The sequence below is a fragment of the Scyliorhinus torazame genome, chromosome 10 (assembly GCF_047496885.1).
Source record: "Scyliorhinus torazame isolate Kashiwa2021f chromosome 10, sScyTor2.1, whole genome shotgun sequence".
NCBI classification, from domain to species: Eukaryota; Metazoa; Chordata; class Chondrichthyes; order Carcharhiniformes; family Scyliorhinidae; genus Scyliorhinus; species Scyliorhinus torazame.
The window spans coordinates 115,231,566-115,255,629 of NC_092716.1; the positions used below are offsets into that span (position 1 = coordinate 115,231,566).

Here is a 24,064-nt window from a genome sequence, read left to right on the forward strand (position 1 = left end):
GTGATCGATTCAAAGCCCGAAAATGGGCTAGGAGCGGGGCCGCGAGGAACTCGGGGGGCGGGTCGCGAAAGCAGCGTCGTCAGCACGTGCCGGGCATTGGTGGCGCGTAAAAGCGGCGCCGCGTAAATGACACGGCCAGCGGCGCGTAACTGGCGTCACCCGCGCATGCGTGGTTGCCGTCCTCCCCGAGGCCGCCCCGCAAGAAGATGTCGGATGAATCTTGCGGGGCACGGAGGAAAGGAGGTCCTCCTTCAGAGAGGCCGGCCCGCCGATTGGTGGGCACCGATCGTGGGCCAGGCCCCATTTGAGGCCCCCCCCGGTGCAGGACCCCCCCCCCCCCCCCCCCCCCACCACAGGCTGTCCCCCCAGCATTCCTGCGCTGTTCCAGCTGGCAGCGACCAGGTGTGGATGGCGCCGGTGGGAACCCGTCGTATTGGGCAGGCCGCTCGGCCCGTTCGGGCCGGAGAATAGCGGGGATAGCGGAGAATCGCCATTTTGTGTGTCTTGGGCGATTCTCCGGCCTGCGCCGCGCAGAACATGACGGGGCCGTTCTCGCCGTTTGGGTGTCGGACCGACGTCGCGTGGAAAAATGGCGCGCCAGCCGATCCTCCCAACCGGCGCGGGAGCGGAGAATCGCGCCCAAGGTCTTTGAATCCAAAACTCAGTGAATCCCATATGATTACCTCCTAGTTGTTTATAGCAGAATCGCCTGTCATTTTTGATGACACGAACAGCCTCTCATTGTCACCATTTGTTACTCTGCAGGTTGTGCATGGACAGCTAATATGCGAAGCTATTATTGGTAAGCAGTCTGGCAAGGAGAGAATAATGAGAGTGAATGTAAACTGCGAGTTCATTGCCCCCATCCTAGAACTTTCACCAAAGTTGCTGAACTTCCGAGTTGAGAAGGTAATTGATACTAAATGTATTTACTGCATGTGCTTTATTGACCATCAAGTGTGAGATATAAAATAAATAAGTTTAAGTTTCTCTGTGTTATTTTCTGATCTGTATATAATGTTATGATTTTGCAATGAACTTCTATTGACAGAATCATTCTGTTGTCTAGGATTTGTTCATTGTTCTAAGATAGCATAAAAGCAATATCCTAGATATTTCATTTTGCGCGCATAATCAGCAATGCTTTTGTATGAGTTAATTACAAATCAGGGAGGAGAACACGTAAACGTTGTTATTTATGTGGAGGGCCTACCTCTCCTGCAATTCTTTTTTGTAATTCTAGTAGACTTGAGTTACTATAGAAATCTGAATAATTTTTCTCCACCAATCCAATCTAAGTAAAACTGTGGAACCAATGAACTAGCAGGCAACATTTGGTCAAAAGATAGGTCCATGGTAATGACGTTTCTGGGCGAGTAATCCAGAAGTCCAGGCTAATACTCAGTGGACATGGGTTCAAACAGCAGCTGGTGGAATTTGAATTAAATTAGTAAATCTAGAATATAAAGCCAGTCTCGGTAATAGTAGCCATGAAAATATCATCAATTGTCATAAAATGCCACCTGATTCACTAATGTCCTTCAGGGAAGGAAATCTATCGTCCTTACCTAACCTGGCCTACTTGTGACTCTAGACTCCGGAAACCGGAGCATCTGAAGGAAACTCATGCAGACTCCGCACACACAGTGACCCAAGCCGGGAATGAACCTGGATGCCGGGAATCTAATTCACTGGATACTGCAAAGGCTATGGACCCTGACAATATTCCAGCAATAAACTTGTGCTCCAGAACTACTGTGCTCCTAGCATTGTTCAAGAATGACTTCAATCCTGGCATTGAACTGGCAATTTGGAAAATTGTATAAGTATGTCCTGTCCACAAAAAGCAGGACAAATCCAACCTGGCCAATTATGCTCCAGTAGCCTCATTTTGATCATGAGCAAAGTGATGACGTTCAATTTGGGTTCCACCAGGGCCACTCAGCACCTGACCTCACTACAGTGATGGTCCCAACATTGACAAAAGAGTTGTACTCAAGAGGTGTGGTGAGACTGACAGCCCTTGACATCAAGGCAGTGTTTGATTAAGTGTGGCATCAAGGAGTCCGAGCATAATTGGAGTCTATGAGAATCAGGTGGAAAAGTCTCCACTGTTTGGAGCCATACCTAGCAGAAAGGAAGATGGTTGTGGTTGTGGTTCTTGGAGGTCATCATCTCAGTCCCAGGACATTGCTGCAGGAGTTCCTCAGTATAGTGTCCTAGGCCCAAACATCTTCAGCAGCTCCATCAATGACCATCCCGACTTCCGGTGACGACGATGTGCTGAGCAGTCGCACGTTAGGTGGCTCTCCTCCCGTGAACCCGAAAAACAGCCACTTTTTAACATAATTCGCCAAAAAGATGCAGCAATCCATTCCCCAACCTTAATAGGATAGAGGAAGTGAGGAAAATATCAGCAAAAATGCCCGAAGGAAGCCAAACTAGAGGCAGAACAGGGACCAGGAGTAGAAGGGGCCAGGGGCGAACACACTCAGACGAGCGAGGCGGTGGAGCGCACGTTTCGCCGAAACAAAAAGAACAGCACAGATAGGAACAAATCCCTCCTGCATCAGGGGGGAACTGGAAGGCATCCTTCACTGAGGCACTCAGGGAGCACCAGCAGGAGATAAAAACGGAGGTAAAAGTGGAGGTAAAAGAAGCTGCGGTGAAGACAGCGGTGGCTGAGACCCTGTCTCAAATACAGCTCACACTGAGCAGAGCGGAGAGGAGACTGGAAGCCCAAGAGGCGATCATTGAAGAGTTGGAAAAGGCCACAACTGACCAGAGTGCTCGGATCGTGGCACTGGAGAAGGAGGTGGTGAGGTTGGTCATGACGCAGGGCAGTCTGAATGGCAAAGTAGAAGATCAAGAGAACTGCTAGAGAAGGCAAAACCTGCGGATTGTTGGCCTATCAGAGGGGATCGAAGGCAGGGACCCCATGGTATACGTGACCGAGATGCTGGGCAACTTAGTGGGGAGGGAAATTTTCCCCAACCCATCTGAAATGGACAGAGCACACTGGTCACAGTGCCCGAAACCCAAATCAGGGGAGCAACCGAGGGCAGCAATAGCCAAACTGCACCGGTACCAGGACCGAGAAATAATCCTGCGCTGGGCCAGACAGGCCAAGAACTGCCGCTGGGAAGGACAGAATATTAGGATACACCAGGACATTGGGGCAGACCTGCCAGGAAATGGGCAGAGTTCAATCGGGCAAAAGCAGCCCTGTTTAAGAATGGCGTACACTTTGGTATGCTGTACCCAGCGAAGTTCTGGGTCACACAGCAAGGCAAAGAACATTTCTTCACATCCCGTCAAGGCAAACAAGTTTGTCGTGGAATGCGGGCTGGAACAGCGACAGCAGGGGAAGAAATGAAGGGCCCCTGGCAAGGTGCAACAGTACGCTGATGAGAAGTCAAAATTAATAAGAAACAATACCATTAAGGATGAAATCTTACAGAAGATTTGAAATATCTCACTGAGGGATGGCCGAAAAGATCCTGTTTCAAATACTATAACATTAGAGCAGAGCTAAGTGCTGCAATGTTTTGGGCCCCTTATCTAAGGAAGGATGTGCTGGCCTTGGAAAGGGTCCAGAGGAGGTTCACAAGAATGAAGAGCTTGACGTATGAGGAACGGTTGAGGACTCTGGGTCTGTACACGTTGGAGTTTAGAAGGATGAGGGAGGACCTTATTGAAACTTACAGGATACTGTATGGCCTGGATAGATTGGATGTGGAGAGGATGTTACCAATTGTAGCAAAAACTAGAAGCAGAGGACACAATCTCAGACTGAAGAGACAATCCTTTAAAACAGAGATGAGGAGGAATTTCTTCAGCCAGAGGGTGGTGAATCTGTGGAACTCTTTGCCACAGAAGGCTGTGGAGGCCAAATCACTGAGTGTCTTTAAGACAGAGATAGATAGGTTTTTTATCAAAAAGGGGATCAGGGGTTATGGGGAGAAGGCAGGAGAATGGGGATGAGAAAAATATCAGCCATGATTGAATGGCGGAGCAGATTCGATGGGCCGAGTGGCCTAATTCTGCTCCTATGTCTTATGGTCTTATGATCTCATGGGTTTTTGCTAAGGCAAGATTGTCATACCTTAATCTTTACGGTCCATGATTCTAAAATAGATTCACAAAGAGCACTTAGGCATAGAATAGTGTAAGATAAGAGCCAGGAAACAGTAAATTGGCCAGGCATCAATCAAGACATTCAAAGTATGATAGTAAACTGTGCAACTTGTCATAAATTTCAGTACAAACAACAGAAAGAACCAATGCAAATGTGCAAACTAATTACGACTCCATTGCAGAAAGTGGGAATGGATCTGTTCTACCTGGCAGGAAAAGAATACCTGTTAGTGATCGACTGTTTCTCTAACTTTCCATAAGTGGTACAACTAGCAAACTCATCAGCTAGATGTGTAATCAAGTCTACCAAATACATTTTGCTCGCCATGGAATACCTCAAATTGTCATGACCAACAATGGCCCATGTTTTAGTAGTCACCACTGGACATAGCTATGATTTCCAACATAGTACTTCTAGTCCTCTAATTCTGCAATCCAACAGGAAGGCTGAAAAAGCTGTTCACATTGTGAAGCAGCTACTCAAGAAAGCTTTGGATATCCAGGAAGTTCCATACCTCGCGTTACTTAGCTATAGAGCAGCATCATTGCTTAATGGACTGTCACCATCACAGATGTCGATGAATCAACAGCTCAGAATTGCCATATATTCCAAAGGAATCAAAGAATCGAAAACCTGCGAGGCAACTCATATTTCAAAAAAAGGAGGCAAAGAACAAAGAACAAAGAAATGTACAGCACAGGAACAGGCCCTTCGGCCCTCCAAGCCCGTGCCGACCATGCTGCCCGACTAGACTACAATCTTCTACACTTCCTGGGTCCGTATCCCTCTATTCCCATCCTATTCATGTATTTGTCAAGATGCCCCTTAAATGTCACTATCGTCCCTGCTTCCACCACCTCCTCCGGTAGCGAGTTCCAGGCACCCACTACCCTCTGCGTAAAAAACTTGCCTCGTACTTCTACTCTAAACCTTGCCCCTCTCACCTTAAATCTATGCCCCCCAGTAATTGACCCCTCTACCCTGGGGAAAAGCCTCTGACTATCCACTCTGCCTATGCCCCTCATAATTTTGTATACCTCTATCAGGTCTCCCCTCAACCTCCTTCGATCCAGTGAGAACAAACCGAGTTTATTCAACCGCTCCTCATAGCTAATGCCCTCCATACCAGGCAACATTCTGGTAAATCTCTTCTGCACCCTCTCTAAAGCCTCCACATCCTTCTGGTAGTGTGGCGACCAGAATTGAACACTATACTCCAAGTGTGGCCTAACTAAGGTTCTATACAGCTGCAACATGACTTGCCAATTCTATTACTCAATGCCCCGGCCAATGAAGGCAAGCATGCCGTATGCCTTCTTGACTACCTTCTCCACCTGTGTTGCCCCTTTCAATGACCTGTGGACCTGTACTCCTAGATCTCTTTGACTTTCAATACTCTTGAGGGTTCTACCATTCACTGTATATTCCCTACCTGCATTAGACCTTCCAAAATGCATTACCTCACATTTGTCCGGATTAAACTCCATCTGCCATTTCTCCGCCCAAGTCGCCAAACAATCTAAATCCTGCTGTATCCTCCGACAGTCCTCATCGCTATCCGCAATTCCACCAACCTTTGTGTCGTCTGCAAACTTACTAATCAGACCAGTTACATTTTCCTCCAAATCATTTATATATACTACAAAGAGCAAAGGTCCCAGCACTGATCCCTGTGGAACACCACTAGTCACAGCCCTCCAATTAGAAAAGCACCCTTCCATTGCTACTCTCTGCCTTCTATGGCCTAGCCAGTTCTGTATCCACCTTGCCAGCTCACCCCTGATCCCGTGTGACTTCACCTTTTGTACTAGTCTGCCATGAGGGACCTTGTCAAAGGCCTTACTGAAGTCCATATAGACAACATCCACTGCCCTACCTGCATCAATCATCTTAGTGACCTCCTCGAAAAACTCTATCAAGTTAGTGAGACACGACCTTCCCTTCACAAAACCGTGCTGCCTCTCACTAATACGTCCATTTGCTTCCAAATGGGAGTAGATCCTGTCTCGAAGAATTCTCTCCAGTAATTTCCCTACCACTGAAGTAAGGCTCACCGGCCTGTAGTTCCCGGGATTATCCTTGCTACCCTTCTTAAACAGAGGAACAACATTGGCTATTCTCCAGTCCTCCGGGACGACCCCTGAAGACAGCGAGGATCCAAAGATTTCTGTCAAGGCCTCAGCAATTTCCTCTCCAGCCTCCTTCAGTATTCTGGGGTAGATCCCATCAGGCCCTGGGGACTTATCTACTTTAATATTTTTTAAGACACCCAACACCTCGTCTTTTCGGATCTCAATGTGACCCAGGCTATCTACACACCCTTCTCCAGACTCAACATCTACCAATTTCTTCTCTTTGGTGAAATCTGATGCAAAGTATTTGTTTAGTACCTCACCCATTTCCTCTGGCTCCACACATAGATTCCCTTGCCTATCCTTCAGTGGGCAAACCCTTTCCCTGGCTACCCTCTTGCTTTTTATGTACGTGTAAAAAGCCTTGGGATTTTCCTTTACCCTATTTGCCAATGACTTTTCGTGACCCCTTCTAGCCCTCCTGACTCCTTGCTTAAGTTCCTTCCTACTTTCCTTATATTCCACGCAGGCTTCGTCTGTTCCCAGCCTTTTAGCCCTGACAAATGCCTCCTTTTTCTTTTTGACGAGGCCTACAATATCTCTCATCATCCAAGGTTCCTGGAAATTGCCGTATTTATCCTTCTTCCTCACAGGAACATGCCGGTCCTGAATTCCTTTCAACTGCCACTTGAAAGCCTCCCACATGTCAGATGTTGATTTGCCCTCAAACATCCGCCCCCAATCTATGTTCTTCAGTTCCCGCCTAATATTGTTATAATTAGCCTTCCCCCAATTTAGCACATTCATCCTAGGACCACTCTTATCCTTGTCCACCAGTACTTTAAAACTTACTGAATTGTGGTCACTGTGGTAGGCTATTGCAGAAAATACGGTGGCTGGGGATTGAGGGTGATTTAGAGATGTGGATCAGAAATTGGCTAGCTGAAAGAAGACAGAGGGTGGTGGTTGATGGGAAATGTTCAGAAAGGAGTTCAGTTACAAGTGGAGTACCACAAGGATCTGTTCTGGGGCCGTTGCTGTTTGTCATTTTTATCAATGACCTAGAGGAAGGCGCAGAAGGGTGGGTGAGTAAATTTGCAGACGATACTAAAGTCGGTGGTGTTGTCGATAGTGTGGAAGGATGTAGCAGGTTACAGAGGGATATAGATAAGCTGCAGAGCTGGGCTGAGAGGTGGCAAATGGAGTTTAATGGAGAGAAGTGTGAGGTGATTCACTTTGGAAGGAATAACAGGAATGCGGAATATTTGGCTAATGGAAAAGTTCTTGAAAGTGTGGATGAGCAGAGGGATCTAGGTGTCCATGTACATAGATCCCTGAAAGTTGCCACCCAGGTTGATAGGGTTGTGAAGAAGGCCTATGGAGTGTTGGCCTTTATTGGTAGAGGGATTGAGTTCCGGAGTCAGGAGGTCATGTTGCAGCTGTACAGAACTCCGGTACGGCCGCATTTGGAGTATTGCGTACAGTTCTGGTCACCGCATTATAGGAAGGACGTGGAGGCTTTGGAGCGGGTGCAGAGGAGATTTACCAGGATGTTGCCTGGTATGGAGGGAAAACCTTATGAGGAAAGGCTGATGGACTTGAGGTTGTTTTCGTTGGAGAGAAGAAGATTAAGAGGAGACTTAATAGAGGCATACAAAATGATAAGGGGGTTGGATAGGGTGGACAGTGAGAGCCTTCTCCCGCGGATGGAAATGGCTGGCATGAGGGGACATAGCTTTAAACTGAGGGGTAATAGATATGGGACAGAGGTCAGAGGTAGGTTCTTTACGCAAAGAGTAGTGAGGCCGTGGAATGCCCTACCTGCTACAGTAGTGAACTCGCCAACATTGAGGGCATTTAAAAGTTTATTGGATAAACATATGGATGATAATGGCATAGTGTAGGTTAGATGGCTTTTGTTTCGGTGCAACATTGTGGACTGAAGGGCCTGTACTGCGCTGTATTGTTCTATGTTCTATGTTACCGAAATGCTCCCGTACTGAAACATCTACCACCTGGCTGGGCTTATTCCCCAATACCAGGTCCAGTACCGCCCCTTCCCTAGTTGGACTGTCTACATATTGTTTTAAGAAGCCCTCCTGGATGCTCCTTACAAACTCCGCCCCGTCTAAGCCCCTGGCACTAAGTGAGTCCCAGTCAATATTGGGGAAGTTGAAGTCTCCCATCACCACAACCCTGTTGTTTTTACTCTTTTCCAAAATCTGTCTACCTATCTGCTCCTCTATCTCCCGCTGGCCGTTGGGAGGCCTGTAGGAAACCCCCAACATTGTGACTGCACCCTTCTTATTCCTGATCTCTACCCATATAGCCTCACTGCCCTCTGAGGTGTCCTCCCGCAGTACAGCTGTGATATTCTCCCGAACCAGTAGCGCAACTCCGCCTCCCCTTTTACATCCCCGTCTATCCCGCCTGAAACATCTAAATCCTGGAACGTTTAGCTGCCAATCCTGCCCTTTCCTCAACCAGGTCTCTGTAATGGCAACAACATCATAGTTCCAAGTACTAATCCAAGCTCTAAGTTCATCTGCCTTACCCGTAATACTTCTTGCATTAAAACATATGCACTTCAGGCCACCAGACCCGCTGTGTTCAGCAACTTCTCCCTGTCTGCTCTGCCTCAGAGCCACACTGTCCCTATTCCCTAGTTCTCCCTCAATGCTCTCACCTTCTGACCTATTGCTCCCGTGCCCACCCCCCTGCCATACTAGTTTAAACCCTCCCGTGTGACACTATCAAACCTCGCGGCCAGGATATTTATGCCTCTCCGGTTTAGATGCAACCCGTCCTTCTTATACAGGTCACACCTGCCCCGGAAGAGCTCCCAGTGGTCCAGATAATGGAAACCCTCCCTCCTACACCAGCTGTTTAGCCACGTGTTTAGCTGCTCTATCTTCCTATTTCTAGCCTCACTGGCACGTGGCACAGGGAGTAATCCCGTGATTACAACCCTCGAGGTCCTGTCTTTTAACTTTCTGCCTAGCTCCCTGAACTCCTGCTGCAGGACCTCATGCCCCTTCCTGCCTATGTCGTTAGTACCAATATGTACAACGACCTCTGCCTGTTTGCCCTCCCCCTTCTGGATGCCCTCTACCCGTTCGGAGACATCCTGGACCCTGGCACCAGGGAGGCAACATACCATCCTGGAGTCTCTTTCGCGTCCACAGAAGTGCCTATCTGTGCCCCTGACTATAGAGTCCCCTATTACTATTACTGTTCTGCGCTTTGACCCTCCCTTCTGAACATCAGAGCCAGCCGTGGTGCCACTGCTCTGGCTGCTGCTGTTTTCCCCTGATAGGCTATCCCCCCCGACAGTATCCAAAGGGGTATACCTGTTCGAGAGGGGGACAACCACAGGGGATTCCTGCACTGACTGCCTGCCCTTTCTGGTGGTCACCCATTTCTCTGCCTGCACCTTGGGTGTGACCACATTTACATAACTGCGATCTATGACGCTTTCCGCCACCTGCATGCTCCTAAGTGCATCCAATTGCTGCTCCAACCGAACCATGCGGTCTGTGAGGAGCTCCAGTTGGGTGCACTTTCTGCAGATGAAGCCATCCGGGACGCTGGAAGCCTCCCGGACCTGCCACATCTCACAGTCAGAGCACTGCACCCCTCTAACTGTCATTGCGTCAATTAATTAAAATTAAAATTTAAATTTTTTTTAAAAAAAAATATTTTTTTAAAAATTTCAAACTTACTGTTAACTATCTGTTTCCTAGCACTAGATTTCTAATAGAAATGCGACAGCTAAATATAGTACTCTCCGATCTCTGGCTTAGATATCCCTCTGAATTATAATTAAGTAATTATGTTTAATTAGTTACCAATGCTTAATTTTTTTAATTTAGTGTAGATTCCCAACCAGCCACTCAGGCCACAGCTTTTCTGTGATGTCACTTCAGTTTCCCCCCGACACACACAATTTGAAAAAGGTATAAAAGTAAAAATGAGTAAAAATCACTTACTTACCTTCTTACCCTCTGAGTGTCTTAGATGTTCTCAGCTTCTCTCCCTGACAGAGACTGCTCCTCCTCCTCCGAACGGCTCCCGAAACTAGGCCGCGATCTTTTAAAATCTCCGCTCCGACTCGCAGCTCCCGCGCTTTTTAAATCTCCCGCACTGTTTTCACTGTCCCGGCTCACTCAGCTCCCGCGCTGTTTTCACTCTCCCGGCTCTCTCTCCTCTCGCGCTGTTTTCACTGTCCCGGCTCACTCACCTCCCGCGCTGTTTTCACTGAGGCAGAAGAGGTATTATGACAAATCCACAAGAAATTTGCAACCATTAGCACAGAATGATACCGTCAGGGTAGAAGATCCTAATGGAAAGGTATAGTAAGTGTCCTCAATCACATATCATCATCATAGACGGGACAGTTCTAAGAAGAAATAGGGGAGCATTGCTGAAGGTTCAGCAAGCCTTTTTTTTTAGGATCGCAGGATGACATTGAAAGTAATTTAAGGACAAATGCTACCTCAGCATACAGATACAGAACAAGCTGAAAGTGTACTGAACACAGAAACACAGCAGGAACCATCTTCAACAACAGCTGACTATCAAACAAACTCACAAGTTTAACCAGTGCTCAGAAGGTCGACAAGACACAGAAGAAAGCCAGACAGATTAAATTTGTGGTGGACTGTTGTTAGAACCTGCCTACTTACCATTGGCTGGGGACTAATGACAATCCCACAATCCTGTGGGAGTATGAGCTTCTCCAATGAGGGGGGCGGAGAAACCATTAGTAAACTCCAAGTATAAATAAAGCTGGCCAGTTTGGAAACGGCAGGAAGGAGTGTGCAGCAAGGGAAGTTGCTGCTGCTGTTATATATATATATGTTATTGTAAATAAATGTTATTACTTTGTATCCTTAAAACTCGTGCTGGATTCTTCGTGGCCCTCACAAAACTGGCGACGAAGATTAAAGTGAATAGCTGTCTACACTGCTGAAGCCACCTCCCTGGATTTTTGTTGGATACAGGTTGGAAGTTGTTTTCTATTATACCATGCCTCTGTACGGACGTTTGGATGTTTTTGATGCTGCGCTGGAAAGCTGGAACCAGTACACACAACGGATGCGTTACTATTTCCGGGCAAACAATATCACCGAAAACGAGCGCAAGGTGGTCATATTGCTCACCGCCTGCGGCCCGCATACGTTTGGGGTGATTAGGAGCCTTACGTTCCCAGCTGTGCCGGACACCAAAACGTTTGATGAACTTGTGAATATAGTGGGGCAACATTTTAACCCAACCCCGGCCACGATAGTCCAGCGTTACCGGTTTAATACCGTTGAGAGGACCCCTGGAGAATCTCTTGCCGATTTTCTATCCAGGCTACGCAGGATTGTGGAGTACTGTGACTATGGTGAGACCTTGTCAGAAATGTTACACGACCATTTGGTTTGCGGTATTAACAATGCGGCCACCCAGAGAAAGTTGTTAGCTGAGCCAACATTGACTTTTCAACAGGCCATTCAAATAGTATTGTCCCGAGAGAGCGCAGAACGAGGAGTGCAGGAGCTACAGGGAATGGAAGTGCATGCCTTGGGGCGCAACCCCTTCCGTCCGAAAACGTCCCCCCGCACTCCTGCGGTACCTTGGGCGAGGCAACGTCCGGACCGACGCCAGTGGTCGTCGGACATTCCTCCCCGAAGGGAGCCTTCTCCAGAACCAATGGATGAGGAGCCATGTCCGTGTCAGACTTGTAGGCGCCGACCCCGTCGCGGACAGCGGTCCTGGGGGCGCTAGAGGCGCCGTCGTTCCAACCGAAACTGGGACCAGCCCAGGGGCCGTAACTGGGCCCAGCCCAGGGGCCGTACCTTCCATGTGGATGAACCTGCGGCGACTACTCCTGAGGACGTGGAGACGGAGGACGCCTGCCTGCAGCTGCATTGTGTGGCAGCTCCCCGTGTGGCCCCCATTAAGGTGACAGTACGGGTCAATGGCCACCCGCTTGAGATGGAGTTGGACACTGGCGCAGCGATCTCCGTGATCGCCCAGAGGACATTCGACCACATCAAGCAGGGTATACAGACCCTTACATTAACCGACTCACAGGCCAGGTTGGCCACCTACACGGGGGAACCACTGGACATTGCAGGAACTACAATGACCCCTGTTGTTTATGGACGCCAGGAGGGGCGTTTCCCACTTATCGTGGTGCGCGGCCATGGGCCCAGCCTGTTGGATCGGGACTGGTTGCGCCATTTGCGGTTGCAATGGCAGCACATCCTCCAAACAGTTTCTGAAGGGTTGACTGAGGTGCGAGGACGATACCCAGATGTATTCCAGCCTGGTTTGGGGAAAATAAAAGGGGCCGTAGCCCGTATCCAAGTCGAACCAGGAGCCACGCCGCGCTATTTCCAGGTGCGCCCGGTGCCTTACGCCTTGCTCGAGAAGGTAGAAGCTCACTCGTTTGGAGAGTTTGGGTATTATCAGGCCCGTCCGTTTTGCTGACTGGGCAGCACCAATTGTACCTGTAATGAAGCCAGATGCCACAGTTCGCTTGTGTGGCGACTATAAACTTACAGTGAATACGGCTTCCCGACGCGACCGATATCCAATGCCTCGCATAGAGGATCTCTACGCGAAGCTTGCAGGTGGACCCTCGTTCACAAAATTAGATATGAGTCACGCCTACCTGCAGTTGGAGCTGCACCCTGCCTCCCAACCATATGTAACGATTAATACACACCGGGGCCTGTATGAATTTTCCCAGTTGCCCTTTGGAGTATCCTCTGCCTGCGCTATTTTTCAACGTGTAATGGAGGGCATTTTGAGAGTTTTACCCCGTGTTGCTGTCTACTTGGATGACGTTTTGATTACAGGGATGTCGGAGCAGGAACATTTGGAAAATCTGGAGGCTGTCCTTAGACGCTTTTCGGAGGCTGGAGTCCGTTTACGTCACACAAAGTGCGTATTTCAGGCAAAGGAGGTAGTCTACCTAGGTTATCGGGTAGACCGCGAAGGTTTCCACCCCGTCGCAGAGAAGGTGCGTATAATTCAACAGGCCCCAGCCCCGACTGACACTTCGCATCTTTGTTCTTTTCTCGGTCTCGTAAGCTATTACGGGAAGTTCCTCCCCAATCTGGCAACTACGCTGGCCCCTTTGCACCTTCTGCTAAAGAAAAATCACACCTGGGTTTGGGGTCAGCCGCAAGAAACCGCTTTCCGGCGGGTAAAGCAACAATTGTCATTGTCTTGGTGACTAACCCACTATGATCCTGGAAAGCCTTTGCTCGTCACATGTGATGCATCCCCGTATGGTATTGGGGCCGTCCTGTCCCACAAGATGGAGAACGGGGCCGAGCGACCGATAGCTTTCGCCTCCCACACATTGACTGCAGCGGAGAAAAAGTACGCGCAGATCGAGAAGGAGGGCCTGGCAGTGGTTTTTGCGGTGAAACGCTTCCACCAGTATGTGTATGGCCACCATTTCACTAACGTGACTGATCATAAGCCTCTGCTGGGACTTTTCAGAGGGGATAAGCCAATGCCGCTCATTGCTTCCGCACGGATCCAGCGCTGGGCTTTGTTGCTTGCTGCATACGAGTATTCTCTGGAGCACAAACCAGGTACGCAGATAGCAAATGCCGACGCACTGAGCTGATTGCCTTTATCGACCGGTCCCATGTCGACCCCCACGACCGGTGAGGTGGTTGCAACCCTAAATTTTATGGACACCTTGCCTGTCACGGCATCACAGATCCGTGAGTGGACCCAGACGGAGCCAGTCCTGTCAAAGGTTCGGCACATAGTCCTGTATGGTGGGCAGCATAGACAGCTCCCAGGCGAGTTGCGGGCATTTTCCTCCAAGCTGTCAGAATTCAGCGTGGAAGACGGCATCCTCTTGTGGGGGACACGTGTGATTGTCCCGGAAAAAGGCCAGGAGCTGATACTAACAGACTTGCACAATGGGCATCCAGGTGTGACCAAAATGAAAATGTTGGCCCGTAGTTATGTCTGGTGGCCAGGCCTCGACACCGACATTGAGAAGGTGGCCCAAAACTGCTCCATCTGCCAGGAGCATCAGAAGCTTCCGCTGGCCGTGCCCCTACATCACTGGGAATGGCCAGGGCGGCCTTGGGCACGCTTGCATGCAGATTTCGCAGGCCCTTTTCAAGGATCCATGTTCCTTCTATTAATTGACGCCCAGTCTAAATGGCTAGAGGTGCATAAGATGCAGGGGACAACGTCCTGCGCAACAATTGAAAAGATGCGTTTGTCATTTAGTACGCATGGCCTCCCCGAGGTGCTGGTCACGGATAACGGCACTCCATTCACGAGTGAGGAGTTTTCGAGGTTCACGAAGATGGATGGCATACGCCATATCTGCACTGCCCCTTACCACCCGGCTTCAAATGGGTTGGCAGAGCGCGCAGTGCAGACATTCAAAAGAGGCCTAAAGAAGCAGTCTTCCGGATCAATGGACACGAGACTGGCTCGCTTTTTGTTTACGTATAGGACCACCCCCCATGCGGTGACTGGGGTAGCTCCCGCAGAACTCCTAATGGGCCGGAGACTTCGCACCCACCTTAGTATGGTTTTCCCGGACATTGGCGCAAAAGTACGCCGCACACAAGAACGGCAGGGACAGGGATTTTCTCGGCATCAGCCGATTCGGCAGTTTGCGCCCGGTGACCCAGTGTTCGTTCGGAATTTTGCTGGTGGTGCCCAGTGGGTTCCTGGTGTAATCTTTCACCAAATGGGCCCTATATCTTACCAGGTGCAAGCCCAGGGTCGTCTCCAGCGCAAACATGTAGACCACGTTCGGTCCAGAAGACTATCCCCTCAAACGATTCCCCGCCCCCGGAGCTCATTTCTACAGCCGCAGAGACCGGAGAGAAGGGAAGGTAGTCCTCACAATCTTCCACTGGTGCCTCACTCGAAGCCTGCGCAAGTCGTTACAGAACCGAATGGAGATAGAGACGCTGACATGACGGAGGCAGCAGACTCTGACTCCGAGATGGAGACACAGGATGCATCAGAGGGGGAATCCTCGGGTCCACGGGCTGTGGATGTACAACCGTTGCGCCGTTCATCACGGAAGCGCCGGTCTCCGTCTCGTTACACGCCGCCTGATCCAGCGCCGCGTGCAAATGGTGTCCGGCTTGCGGCAAAACGGGTCCGACGCCCTCCTTCGCCAGGGTCTTCGGTGGATTCCTTGGACTTTGTGGGGGGAGGGATGTTATAACCTGCCTACTTACCATTGGCTGGGGACTAATGACAATCCCACAATCCCGTGGGAGTATGAGCTTCCCCAATGAGGGGGGCGGAGAAACCATTAGTAAACTCCAAGTATAAATAAAGCTGGCCAGTTTGGAAACGGCAGGAAGGAGTGTGCAGCAAGGGAAGTTGCTGCTGCTGTTATATATATATGTTATTGTAAATAAATGTTATTACTTTGTATCCTTAAAACTCGTGCTGGATTCTTCGTGGCCCTCACAAAAACTGTAAACATATAAATAATCAAAAGCTGTATGCATATCATGTGTAATGTATAGTCAATTGAAATAATATGTGGGACTTCTGGTGGCGGCCATGGAGGAGTCGGTCCGTTGATAGCTCCCACCTGTAACGGAATTTTGGACCTTTTTTCCCTGTTTTTTTCCGGATTTAATGGGATAAATCGGTGAAGAGTGAGACAGTAAGGAGAAATCCCCCTCCGGTATATGGAGAATTGGACCAGAAGTGGCCGTGTGAGAAGACAAAGTCCTATAAGGGAATGCAAGTAGAGCTGGTAACACGGGACAGCACGGCGGGGTAGCAGGGCCGTGGGGAGACGACACAGTGGTTGACGGATCAGTTGCTGAGGTTTTTCGAGGATTGCTTCGCCAAGCTGAAGAAGGACACGCTGGACCCAATTAACGATTTGACTGACCAAGTGGTTCAGAATCAGGAAACCCAAGGAAGAGCGATCCAGGAGGTGGAACAAAAGTTGTCCGAGCACAAGGAATACATAACCGTGCTGGAAAACAAGGTGGGGATGATGAACAACCGCCAGAAAAGAACACAGGAGAAGCTGGAGGACCTGGAGAATAAGTCCGGAGGCAGAATCTCAGAATTGTTGGCCTCCCTGAAGGCAGTGAGGTATCGGAGGCGAGGGCTTATTTGACAGACCTCGGCCCCTGGAATTGGACAGAGCACACAGAGCCCTCGCGAGGAAGCCCCGAGTGAACGAGCCGCCGAAGGCCATGGTGGTACGTTTTCACCGTTTCATGGATAAGGAACATGTTTTGCTGTGGGCCAAGAAAGAATAGAGCAGCACGTGGGAGAACTGTGAGTTCCGCAATTCTCAGGACCTGAGAGCGGATTTGGCCAAGAGACGAGCTGGGTTCAATCGGGCAAAAACGACCCTCTTTAAGAAGGGGGTGAAGTTTGGGATGCTGTATCCAGCCCATCTGTAGGTCACACATGACGAACGGGACTTCTACTTTGAAACACCAGGCGAGGTATGGACTTTTATTGAAAGAAATAAAGCTGGAGGCGAATTAAAAGACACTGAAGCCTTGGAGAAGGACTGTGGCGGCGATTTGTTGGCTGGATTGTATAAATTTAAGTTGCGCTATGTGAAATAATGGGCTGTTTGGATGGTTAAAGGTTGCTTTGTCTTGCAGGGAGCTGGTTGTGGGGGGGGATGGGCTTTGAATTTGGTTCTGCTTTTTGGGTGAATATTTTTCTGAAGTGGCTGTTTCTTCACTTTTTTTCTGATGTTTGTTTACTGGTGAATGTGATGCTTTTAAAATGTTTAATCATCTGGGGGGAGAGGGGAGAGAACAATCGGGAGACAGATTGCTTGGTGCCAGGGCGGGAGCTACCGAGTCAGCATGGGTCAGCTGACTCTTGGAAGTGCAGTGGGGGTGAGCAGGTGTTAAGCTGGAGCTTGACTTGGGGGATTGGGTTTCTAGTGTTGTTGCTAGGAGGGAAGTGGGGGGGGGAGCTGCTTTGCTGACAGGGCAGGAACTGTTACTAGGGGACAAATGGGAGGTCGGGAACGACGACTGCTCGAGTGGGGACTCGAGGAAGCGGAGGGCGCAAGCTCGAGACTGGCCTAAATAGGGTGATGGCAAGTCGGCAGAGGGGGGTTGGAAGCCCCCCGTCCAGGCTGATCACATGGAACGTTAGAGGACTGAATGGGCCAGCCAAGACGGCTCGCGTGTTTGCGCATTTGAGGGGGCTGAAAGCGGACGTGGCAATGCTACAAGAGACACACCTAAAGGTTACAGACCAGACGAGATTGAGGAAGGGGTGGGTCAGCCAAGTGTTCCACTCAGGACTGGACTCAAAGACCAGGGGGGTAGTGATCTTGATCAGCAAATGATTGGCATTCGAGGCAGGGAGAATCGTGTCAGACAAGGGGGTAGGTACATTATGGTGAGTGGGAAGCTGGAGGGGGTGCGAGTGGTACTTGTGAACATATATGCTCCGAATTGGGACGACGTGGAATTTATGAGGCGGGTGTTAGGTAAGATCCCAGACTTAGAGGCACATAACCTGATCATGGGAGGGGACTTCAATACAGTCATTGATCCGGAAGTGGACCGGTCAAAATCCAGGACAGGGAGGAGGCCGGCTGCGGCAAAGGAATTGAAGGGTTTTATGGAACAGATGGGGGGAGTAGACCCATGGAGGTTTGCACGGCCGAGGACGAAGGAGTTTTCCTTTTTCTCACATGTCCACAAGGTATACTCTCGCATCGACTTTTTTGTTCTGAGCAGGGCGCTAATACCAAAGGTGGTGGATACTGAGTACTCTGCAATCGCAGTGTTGGATCATGCCCTGCACTGGGTGGATCTACGGGTTAGTGTGGAGACTGGATGTGGGGTTGCTAGCGGACAAAGTGACCTGTGGGCGGGTTAACAAGCCCATCCAGAACTACCTGGAAGCAAATGATGGGGGAGGGGTCTCTGCAGCGACGGTCTGGGAAGCTTTGAATGCAGTAGTCAGAGGGGAATTAATCTCGATACGGGCCCACAGAGAAAAGGTGGAATGGGCTGAGAGGGACAGGTTAGTTGAGGAGCTACTCCAGGTAGACAGGAGATACTCGGAAGCCCTGGATGTGGGGCTACTGAGGGAGTGGCGGAGGCTACAGGCGGAATTTGGGCTGTTGACCACAGGGAAAGCGGTGGAACAGTTGAGGAAGGCAAGGGGGGTGGTCTATGAGTACAGGGAAAAGGCAAGCAGAATGTTAGCGCACCAGCTCAGGAAAAGAGAGGCGGATAGGGAGATAGGTAAAGTAAAAAGTGGAGACGGTAATACTGTCCTGGACCAATCGGGGGTAAACGAGGTGTTTAAGGACTTCTATAGTAAATTATATGAGTCGGAACCCCCGGCTGGGGTGGAGGGGATGAGGCAGTTTTTGGATCAATTGAGGTTCTTGAGGAGGACCTCGTGGAAGGGCTGGTAGCCCCAATTGAGATTGAGGAAATAATCAAGGGGCTGGAGGGCATGTAGTCGGGCAAGGCCCCTGGGGCCTGACGGCTACCCGGTGGAATTCTATGAGAAGTTTTCAGAGATATTGAGCCCATTGCTGGTGAGGACATTTAATGAAGCAAGAGAGAAGGGAGTCCTCCACCCAACAATGTTGCAGGCCTCGATTTCATTGATCCTGAAACGGAAGAAGGATCTGGAGCAATGCGGGTCATATAGGCCGGATGGAGGCGGCGTCATGTAAAGACACCAGTTTGGGGGCACTGGTAACGGCACCTCTGCCGTACTCGCCGGCCCGATACTCCACAAGTCCGGTGGTAGTGGCGGCTCTTGAGGATCTGGGGGCAATGGAGGAGATATAAGAGAGAGGAGGGAGCAGTGATTTGGACCCCGATTTATAATAACCAAAGGTTTGTACCGGGTAGGCTAGATGGCGGGTTCCGGAGTTGGCAGAGGGCAGGAATTAGAAGGATGGGGGATCTATTTATAGACGGGAGCTTTCCCAGCTTGAAAGCTTTGGTGGATAAATTCAAATTGCCAGCAGGTAATGGTTTTAGGTATTTGCAGCTGTGAGACTTCCTGAGAAAACAGGTGCCGGCGTTTCCGCTACTGCCGCCACAGGGGATACAGGATAGAGTAGTTTCCAGTACCTGGGTGGGAGAGGGGAAGGTATCGGATATCTACCAGGAGCTTTCGGAGGCTGAGGAAACCCTGATGGAGGACCTTAAGGGCAAGTGGGAGGACGAGCTAGGAGGAGAGAAAGAGGCGGGTCTGTGGGAGGGTTAATACATCCTCATTATGCCAGGCTTAGCCTGATACAATTTAAGGTAGTCCACCTGGCACACATGACAGCGGCTAGGATGAGCAGGTTTTTCGGGGTAGAAGATAGGTGTGTGAGGTGTGCGGGAAGCCCAGCAAATCATGTCCACATGTTTTCGGCATGCCCAAAACTCAGAGTGTTTTGGCAGGATTTTGCTAAGGCAATGTCCACGGTGCTAAAAACACGGGTGGTGACGAGTCCGGAGCTGGCGATCTTTGGAGTGTCGGAAGATCTGGGAGTCCAGGGTGCAAAAGAGGCTGACGTCTTGGCCTTTGCCTCCCTGGTTGCCCGGAGACGGATCTTGTTCATGTGGATGACTCGAAGCCCCTGAGTGTCGAGACCTGGGTTAGTGACATGGCTGGGTTTCTCAGTCTCGAGAAAATAAAGTTAGCCTTAAGAGGGTCAATGTTAGGGTTCACCCGGAGGTGGAGGTGGCAGCAATTCATCGACTTTCTCGGGGAAAATTAAAATGTCAGCAGATGCAATATTCCAAGGGGGGCGGGGGGGGGGGATTGTTGTTTTATGGTTGAGGTGCGTGAAGATTGGGCTGGGGGGAAAGGTTTATTTTACCATGTTGATGTCATTGTTTATGTCACTGTTATAAAAACATTTCAAATATCTCATTAAAATATTTTTTTTTAAAAAGAAATAATGTATGTGAACATTATACATTTCCAAAGGAAAGGGGATGTGATGATATGCAGAAGCAATCATGTAAAAAGTCATGTATACGACCGTCAACTAGCAGATGGCAGTAGAGAACAACCACATGATTCTGTTACCTCGGGGAGTCTGGAGATGGTCATCATAGTGGATAGTCAGATTTGTAGTAGCTCTTGGATAATTTATTATAATTGGTAGTTATCTAACTCACATATTTATTTGTAATAAACATTTAACTAGTCAAAGAACTAGATGTTCTCCAGTGCATGATTCCTACTGGCCAAGCACCAGTACATAACACCAGGGCCAGTGCGTATGCAGTTCCAGGGGATAGTGCCCAGGCATGATCATGCCCCTGGGGCTGAAATCACCTGAGCGCCATTGGTGGGAGGCGTTTGGGAACTCTTGTGCTGTTCTTCGCACCCCCCTAAAATTGGGTGTGGGCAAAATTGCCCCAATATCACTGTTCCTTCATTGTCACTGGGTCAAAATTCTGCAACTCCTTCCCTGGCAGCACTGTGGATGTACCCACATTACATGGATTGAAGTGGTTCAAGAAAGCATTTCACCTCTACCTTCTCAAGGGAGTTTAGGGATGGGCAATAAATGCTGGCCTAGTCCGTTCCGCCCACATCTCGTAAAATAAATTACAAAATAAATCAGCTCCTTGAACCCTTTCCGCCAGTCAATTAGATGAAGATTGAGCTGTACCAATTGTACCTACCTGTCTTTCATCCATATCACTTGAGTGAACAGCTGTCTATTTCAGCACTGAAAATTTCAATTGTCCCATTTTCCACAATCTTCTGGTGAAAGAATTATACGTTTCCACCAGCCTTTGTGTGATAAAGTGATTCCTGATTTCATACCTAAATAGTCTAGCTCTTCACCAATCTGTTATTGACTGCAAGAGGTTGAGGAAATAGTGCACAATGAAGAGATTAATAACAAGAGGTGGAGTTCTCGGTATCAAATTAATTATTAATCAGCATGGAGAAATATAAATACCAAACACTGCAATAAAATGCTTCTGACATCTAGGCCATCAGCAATGCACAACTTTGTTAAATCAATTCACTGTTATTATGCCCATTATCCTGAGAAAATGGTGGTTATTTATCCAAAAGTCAAACAAATAAAACATGTTAGTATAGCAAAAAATAACGGGTGGAAAATAGCCACTCTGTGATTACAAAAATATTGAAACAAAATAATAGTGTCCTGTTGCAGATGTTTCCTCTGATTTTTGTTGATGTAGCTCGTTGCTGACAGGCAGGGGCCGAATGATCTATTTCTGCGTCAGATTTTTCTTGAACTGCGTAATCGGAGCTCCATTCACCTGCAAAGATTGTGGTGCTGTTGGGTTTCCCTCTGGCACAAGTGTTTAGAGAGATGAGGAACTTAGCATATGGGGACTTGAATGTGAAACCCATGTTCTGACCCTGCATTGAATAGTGTGGTAGATCTCCAGAGTGTTCCCTCCTGATTGGGCTGGAATGGTTTAGAGAGGTTGACTCATGACTTTGTTGCAAATTTGAAGATAAGAGCAAATATTAATCTTCTGCATAGCTGTAAAAGCGTTATTTTTTTCAAAACCCATCTATGTTCTGTGAGAAACTGTTCAGTCAAAGCTGCCACATCAACAAAGTTGTCATTGAAAATCTCTGCAATCAGCCAGTCTATATTGCTTTGCTGGCGAAGTGGACAGACGTTTGCCCTCCAACCAACCATTGCTCCTACTACCTTCCCATGTCAGATGTTATTTATCAGCCCTTTTCCTGCCACATGCTGCTTTTTGCTCAGTTGGGGTGAGCATGTATATTTTAGCTGATTCAATTTTTGTGCCCCTGGCTGTCCTCCTGTTTAAGATCATTGCTCGTTTTAGAGATCTTGTGATGTCCCCAAACTAATTTTGAATAGAGTCCAAATTGTGTTCTTCAGCAAGCTGCTTCTCGAGCAATCATGACCTTGGAATTCAACTTGTCCTTTGCTTATCAAAATTTGAAGTAACTTAACTGTATTTTTATTGAACTTCACATTTCATAATTATTTTACCTTTATGACCGAAATCCTGTATCTGAATCTATTCCAATTACAGCCTTATCGAACAGTGAAAAATAGCACAGACATCCCATCATGTTGTGTGAATTGTTTTCATTGACAGTTTGCTTCTGGCTGAGTGTGAGGTGTACTGTGTCGTCAATCTTTTGCTTGCACTATGGATTCTTAAAGATTCAAAGAGGTGTCAGGAGATGATATTCTTTAGATTCTGTACTTTAGCTGTAATAGCCTCTTATGGGCTTTTCCTTAAATGGGAAACTATTGAAGTGACCATAAGGGGACAATGAGGAGTGATGCAATCTGGCTTCATGTTAGCATTCTCCCAATACTTCCCACCACTGGGCTGCTGCAGCTCAACTTCGGTGTACAAGGGAGTTGGAAGAATGTAGGGAATAAAGATGCCTGACGTTTTTCCTTTTGTCACCTCTGCAGTATCTCTCTGATGAATTTAAATAATTGAGTTTGAGCATCGTCTGTGACCATTGAACTTTTGTTCTTACCATTAGCAAGAAAATATATATCGCTGGATTTTTCAAATTACTATGCTGGAGGGTGATGCTGGGGGCGGCACGGTAGCACATTGATTAGCACTGTTGCTTTACAGGGTTGGGCCCAGGTTCGCTTCCCGGCTTGGGTCACTGTCTGTGCAGAGTCTACATGTTCTCCACATGTCTGCGTGGGTTTCCTCCCGGTGCTCCGGTTTCCTCCCACAAGTCCCGAAAAACATGCTTGTTAGGTGATTTGGACATTCTGAATTCTCCCTCTGTGTACCATAACAGGCGCCGTAATGTGGCGACTAGGGGATTTTCACAGTAACTTCATTGCAGTGTTAATGTAAGTCTACTTGTAACATTAATAAAGATTATTATTGTAAGATAGTGGGTTGGATCCAGGGGCTGGATTCTCCGTCGATGGGAAGCTCCATTTTGCCGGCAGCTCAGGGTTTCCCGGTGGCGTGGGGCTGCCTCACAATGGGAAAGACCATTAACTAGCTGGCATAATGGAGCATCCCGCCTGTGGGGTAAACAGAAATGTGGCATGGCGGGGTGGAGAATCCAGCCCCAGGTCTTTGGATTCTCACTATAAAGACCAATGGAAAAATGTAAGCAATTCAGAGCAAAGCTAAACCACATTTTCTGGGGTGTTCATAGCGGCAAACTTGACACATGTCAACAAAGAACAAAGAAAAGTACAGCACAGGCCCTCCAAGCCTTCGCCAACCATGCTGCCCGTCTAACCTGAACCTTCTACACTTCTGGGATCCGTATCCCTCTATTCCCATCCTATTCATGTATTTGTCAAGACGTCCCTTAAATGTCACTATTTAACCTGCTTCCACCACCTCCTCCGGCAGTAAATTCCAGGCACCCATCAGCCTCTGTGCAAGAACTTCCCTCGCACATCTCCTCTAAACTTTGCCCCTCGCACCATAAACGTATGTCCCCTAGTATTTGACTCTTCCACCCGAAGAAAAAGCTTCAGACTATCCACTCTGTCCATGTCCCTCATAATTTTGTAGACTTCTATCAGGTCGCCCTTCAATCTCCATCGTTCCAATGGGAACAAACTAGGTTTATCCAACCTTTCTTCATATCTAATGCCCTCTAAACCAGGCAACATCCTGGATTGAATTGGAAAAAGAGATTGAATTGGTGTATGTTTTGACAGAAGTCCAAATGATAAAGGATGCAAAATATATAATTAAAGCTAATATTTTTGAAATCATCTCAACAATAGCAGCAATTTAATTTATATAGCATCTTTGGCATAGTAAAATGTTCCAATATGTTTACAGGAATGTTAACAAACAAAACTTGACATTGCTCTATGCAGGGATGTTTGACAGGTGACCAGAAG

At 48.4% G+C, this 24,064-nt stretch overlaps 1 protein-coding gene across 1 annotated transcript in view; it reads left to right on the top strand.

The window, feature by feature from the left end:
* Positions 1–24,064, top strand: part of hydin (HYDIN axonemal central pair apparatus protein) — a 1,604,351-nt gene that overhangs the window by 699,903 nt on the left and 880,384 nt on the right. The window contains exon 22 of the mRNA XM_072518656.1: positions 766–909. Coding sequence (XP_072374757.1) covers positions 766–909 — 144 coding nt within the window. The remainder of the gene's footprint in view (positions 1–765; positions 910–24,064) is intronic.